We start from the raw sequence: 5,350 nt of genomic DNA on the forward strand, positions 1-5,350 counted from the left end.
TTCAACATTATGAAGGCAGGTGTAACTGGAGACTCAAGGGCAGAAAGAAGTATCCTGTTGTGAGTGGCCATCCCTGCCACTTTGGGCCTTGGTAAGGTTCAAGCCAGAACTGCCACTGAGTTTGAGTTTCATGATTGGATCCTTCACTAAGCAGCAGCAAGAGGTTGTGTAAATGTCCATGGTTCATATTATCACTAGAGAACACAGGGTTGTCCTTGGTTAGGGCAGTGGCAGGGGACCATTTAGATTTCCAGTAGCTGTGTACAAGTGGCCATGTGCCTCTCTGGCTGCAGTGCTTTTGAGAACTGGTCCCATGTCTCACCAGCAGTTGCACTAGAGACAGCAGGCCCAGAATCTTGTCTGGCAGCATAGTAGAGCTGGCCCTGGTTGTGTGATGTGGGTTATCTGGGTGATCCTATCACCACTGGTCTGTTATATGGTGGTAAAGGTGCAGCTGACCATGCTGCCCACAAGATCATGAAAAGGGAATAGCGTCTCATCAGCTATAGCACTTGGGAGAGAGGGCAGTGTGTCTGGCCTGAACTGCAAGCAGTGCTGACTCTGGGGCTGGGGGCTGCAGTGAGTGGAGTCCTGTGGATTTGAGCGAGGAAGAGCTGGCTCTACCATTCCTCTAACATGACGTGGTATGAGAGTATGGAGCTGATGCCCTCCTTCTCCTCCCTCTCACCACCTGTAACACTTAGGCCCTGCCATCCACCTTGCAGCACAGTAGAGCTGTGGATAGGGCAGAGTAATTTAGTCCTGAGGGCAAGAACATTGGAGAGCTGGCCCCTCCACACCTCTTCTGTGAGTTGCCATCAGGGGCATGGATGCTCTCTGTTCTTGAGTCAGTTGGGAAAACTGGCCCTGGCTGGGGTAAAGAGGGCAAATGATCTGGAGACCTGGCCTTTTATCTTGCCTGGTCTACACAGTAGAGCTGGCCCTGGTTTCATAGGCATGTGTGAGCTATCCCATCACAGGATGCATCAATCAGGAGAGCAGTCCCTGTGCTTTGACTGGGCTGCCCTGTGGGGTTGGCTGGATGTATGGGTGTGGTTGAGCTACCCAGAGGGCATGATTGTAGGAGAATTGACCATGCCTCCTGAAGATGACATTGGGTGTCTTAATGAGCAATGCTGCAAAGCTTACAGTGATGGTGCACTGACCAGCTCAGCTACAACCCAGGCTCATATCCAAGGTGCTGAGTTTGCCCACCCCCAAGTCTATACCATGTACAAACAGTTGCAGTTTGTGAAATTAGAGTCTTGCTGATCCAAAATTGCAGGATCTCCAATGCACAGGGCAAGAGCAGGATAACCAGATCCGGGCCCAGTGAGGCTCCAATATTGTTGTTAGGTAAACCAGAGATCTGGAACCAGATCAATGACTCATTGCAATGAACATGGGTAAGTGTAAATAGCAGACCTATGGATATACTTGGGACACACTGTTTCATGCTACAGCTTCCATAATGAGATGTTTTCTATGCATGCTTCTTTCTCTCTCTGTGTCTCTCTGTGTGTGTGTGTGTGTGTGTGTGTGTTTGGTGTTTAGGCTATTTGAGATATATGGGGATAGGGATGAGCAGGAATGGTGTGTGGAATGCAGAACTCAAAAAGAATCAATAAAAAGTTGTTTTTAAAAGTCACTATAAACTAAGGTCTTTAAGTAACTTTAGAGACAAGAAACCTTCAATGTGCATAGTATGTAGTTGTGCATCATGCACCACTGAGCAGGAATCCTGATGTTACCTAAATTAGGAACCAAAGCTTGCTTTCTGAAAATGAGAAAATCAGAGCACACTGAATACCAGAGAATTGAGTGGAGCCACATAACTTCACCAGGTAACCCTGCAGAAAACATAAGGGCATAAACAAACAAACAAATAAATACACCTCACTTAAGCTGTGCAACTTAAATAAAACAAAAACCTTGCCTCCATGAATTTTTTTTTAAAATAAAATCTGAAGTGTTTTAAAAAGATTTTATTGCTGTGTTAATGTGTGATAAAGGGCGGGGTTATTATCTCTATATTTGTCTTTAAACCATACTCATTCAGGAGGCCAGAAGAGCGCATCTGTTGCCTTGGAAATGGAGTTACAGGCAATTTTGAGTCTCCATGTCAGTGCTTGGAATCGAACCACATTCAGCTGCTAAAGCAGCCAGTGCACCATCTCTACAGCCATTCAAAAAGATTGTAAAACAAAAATTGGATAGCACTAATTTGAAATAGAAAGTCTTATAAGGGTACCATCTCTCATTCAGAATCAATTGTTCTTACTTGGATTGAACTCAAACTGAAATAATTAGATAGTAAGAAAAGAGACACATTTACTAAATGTTTCTGAGAAGCACTTCAAATCTTTAGATCACAACTATGGTGAATTGTGGCTCCACAGAAAGGGTCGTGTTGGCTGTAAACACCTAACAGTGTTGGCCATCTGCAGTGGACCTGCCCTAGCTCATCATCAAAGTGCTTTCCTACTCAGGTACAGATTCTGCAGCTTCCTGCCCAGTTGTAGGAACTGAGGGAGAGAGCTTTTCTCCTTTTACCAAGAACAAAGATCTCCTCCACCATAATGTTTATTGTTATCCTTTTAATGTCTTTAGTTGTTTCGTTTGTTTGGAGGGGTTAGTTTGGGGACCCCATGGGTTCCATTAAAATATCATTGAATACACACTGAATCCATTCATACTGCATTTATGTGCATCTGTGTGCACTCATACACTAGAGCATTGCCCACATTCCTGAGGAAAATAGACTCTCCTTCTTCAAGCTAATGATGTCCAAACTCTTCAGGTAGGGGTGGAAATTAATGGAATTTTGTCTGGCTTAATCTCATGAAAGACCCTACATTCAGTCCCAATCATTGTGACTTCATGTGCACAAATGTTTTCTCAGGCCTAATGTCCAGCAAACATCATATGCAGACATCTACTCCTTCCTGAGAGAATGTACAGGAAGTAGGGTGGTAAACATGAAGAGTATATAGGGGAGGAGTTGGATAATAGGGAATGAGGGTGGACTAGATATAAACACATTATATGAGTATAAATGTTAAATATAAATATTTAACGAATGAAATTGGTTTGAAAAACATCCGACCATCACAAGAAGCACTCTCCCCTTGGACTGTATTCTATTACTTAAATGGTGGTAGCTAAGGCTATTCAACGCTCAGAATATTGTTGAAACAAGAGAAGTTACTAAACAGATTTTGAAGAGTATAGGCAGTCAGATATAAAATAACTCAACCTCCTTATGCTGATATATATTTGATGTTATTTAATAAAATATATTTTCTAAATTGTTTATAAGGCTGGGTGTGGTAGTATATACCTATAATACCAGCAAGTGGGAGGTGAAAACAAGAACATGAAGAATTCAAGGACAGCCTGAGCTACAGGAGACCTGAACCGAAAATAATAGTGACTAAGAAAAATTTCAAAATGAAAACATATCCACTCATCCACCACCAAAAGCCCAAGCTTAGCTGAACCAAAATCAGGTTTAAAAGAAATGTTTTACCTCTAAAATTTTTAGTTGGTCATTTGTGATTTGCAACTAACTTTCTCAATTGAATAATTATAGTTTTAATAATTCCTCAAAATAAGAAAGAGTATTGATATTCATCCAAGTAATATGAGTTGACAGATGAACAAGTATAATTACTAATCATGCTAAACATAGGGAATATATGCATATTTCTATACCCAGTTACATACAAGACAGATTAGAGAATGTCCCAAGTCAATGTTATCAAGTAATATGCCCAATTCAAACTCAGGAACCAGATTCTATGATTAGAGCTTGAGAAGTTTAAGTTTCCCTTGCTTTATTTGTTTAAACCATTAGAACATATTTTCCATTTATTTTCTATCATTCAATTTGTTCATAATATATGTGTACATCTATTATACATAAGAACATATCTTAGTTTCAGAAATATATCTTTATTTTTCATTGCCTGGTTATTTATGCCTCAGAAAAGCTCTTTAGATTTCTTCAAGTAAGAGACATCTCCTCACCTTCCTATTCAATGCATTCCTTACTTCTTTGTTTCTCAAGGTGTAGATGAGTGGATTGAGAGCAGGAGTTACCACACTGTACATGATGGCAATGATTCTGTCCTCATCCAGAGAGTTGCCTGAGGCGGGACGGATGTAGGTGAAGAGAACAGGAGCATAGAACAGAATAACAACCATGAAGTGAGAGGCACAAGTGGATAGTGCTTTGTGGAGCATGCTACAAGAACGGGTCTTGAGGAAAAGATAAGTGATGATGTAGAAATAGGAAAGAAATGTCAGAAAAAAGGGAACTGAGGCAACAGTACCTGTAACTGTATTGAGCAGCCAAAGGTTGAGCTCAGTGTTTCCACAGGCCAGCTCCAGCAATGGCTTAACATCACAGAAGAAATGATGGACATGATTGGGACCACAGAAGTGCAAACGAGATGTCATTACAGAGTGAAGCAAGGCATGGAGAAAAGCAATGGTCCAGATGGTCACAGCCATAAGGATACAAATCTGCCAATTCATGATGATGGGATAGTGGAGTGGTTTGCAGATTGCCACAAAACGGTCAAATGCCATCACTGCGAGGAGCAGTGATTCTGTGGTACCCAGGAAGTGGAAGAAATGAAGCTGAGTTATGCATCCCAAGAAGGAAATTGCTTTCCTTGTGGAGAGGAGATTCTTTAGCATCTTTGGCACTGTCACAGTGGAGTAGCAGATATCTAGACATGCTAGGTTTCCCAGGAAGAAGTACATAGGTGAGTGGAGTTTTTGGTCCAAGATGACGATCATCAGGATGGCTCCATTACCAGTGATATTGACAAAGTAGATGATGAGGAAAATAGCAAAGAGAAAAGGCTGTGGTTCTTGTAAGTCTGTCACTCCCAAGAGGACAAAATCTTTGACAGAGGTTTGGTTCAACATCACCTAAAAGAAACATGACATAGTTTGCAGAACACAACCAAGAGTAAGGCCAATCAGTCTTTCTAGATTAGAATTTTCTTACTTAGACAGGGGAAAGAGGAGGAGGATGAGGAAGAGGAAGAGGAAGAGGAAGAGGAGAAGGAAGCAGAAGAAACAATGCTTTGTGTAAGCCAGCCTCAGATCCTGTGTAATATTTAGTTGTTTAGATATTGAATAGCCGTGGTTTCTGACTTAATTTTTTTAAATTTAGATTTATCATTAACATTTTCATTCTCTGAGATTTTCACGTCATTTTGTCCACACAACATGTTCTTTGGCTATGAACATTTACATTGGAATAAAATTTTCATTTATATATAACTCAGCTGTGTGATACGTTGCTTTTTAAATATTCTGCTATATCATTCTTCTT

The 5,350-nt window shown here is 41.0% G+C and overlaps 1 protein-coding gene across 1 annotated transcript; it reads right to left on the reverse strand.

Annotated features, from left to right (window-relative positions):
• Positions 1 to 3,996: 3,996 nt before the first annotated feature.
• Positions 3,997 to 4,938, reverse strand: LOC116887512 (olfactory receptor 12D2-like). Its single transcript, XM_032889136.1, has one exon. The coding sequence runs from the start codon at positions 4,936 to 4,938 to the stop codon at positions 3,997 to 3,999; it is 942 nt and encodes a 313-aa protein (XP_032745027.1).
• Positions 4,939 to 5,350: the final 412 nt, after the last annotated feature.

This window comes from Rattus rattus, chromosome 18 (assembly GCF_011064425.1).
Source record: "Rattus rattus isolate New Zealand chromosome 18, Rrattus_CSIRO_v1, whole genome shotgun sequence".
NCBI classification, from domain to species: domain Eukaryota; kingdom Metazoa; phylum Chordata; class Mammalia; order Rodentia; family Muridae; genus Rattus; species Rattus rattus.

What these genes read in the sequence shown, in the direction of transcription:
- LOC116887512 (XM_032889136.1), bottom strand. Translation starts at nt 4,938, where the DNA reads ATGTTGAACCAAACCTCTGTCAAAGATTTTGTCCTCTTGGGAGTGACA.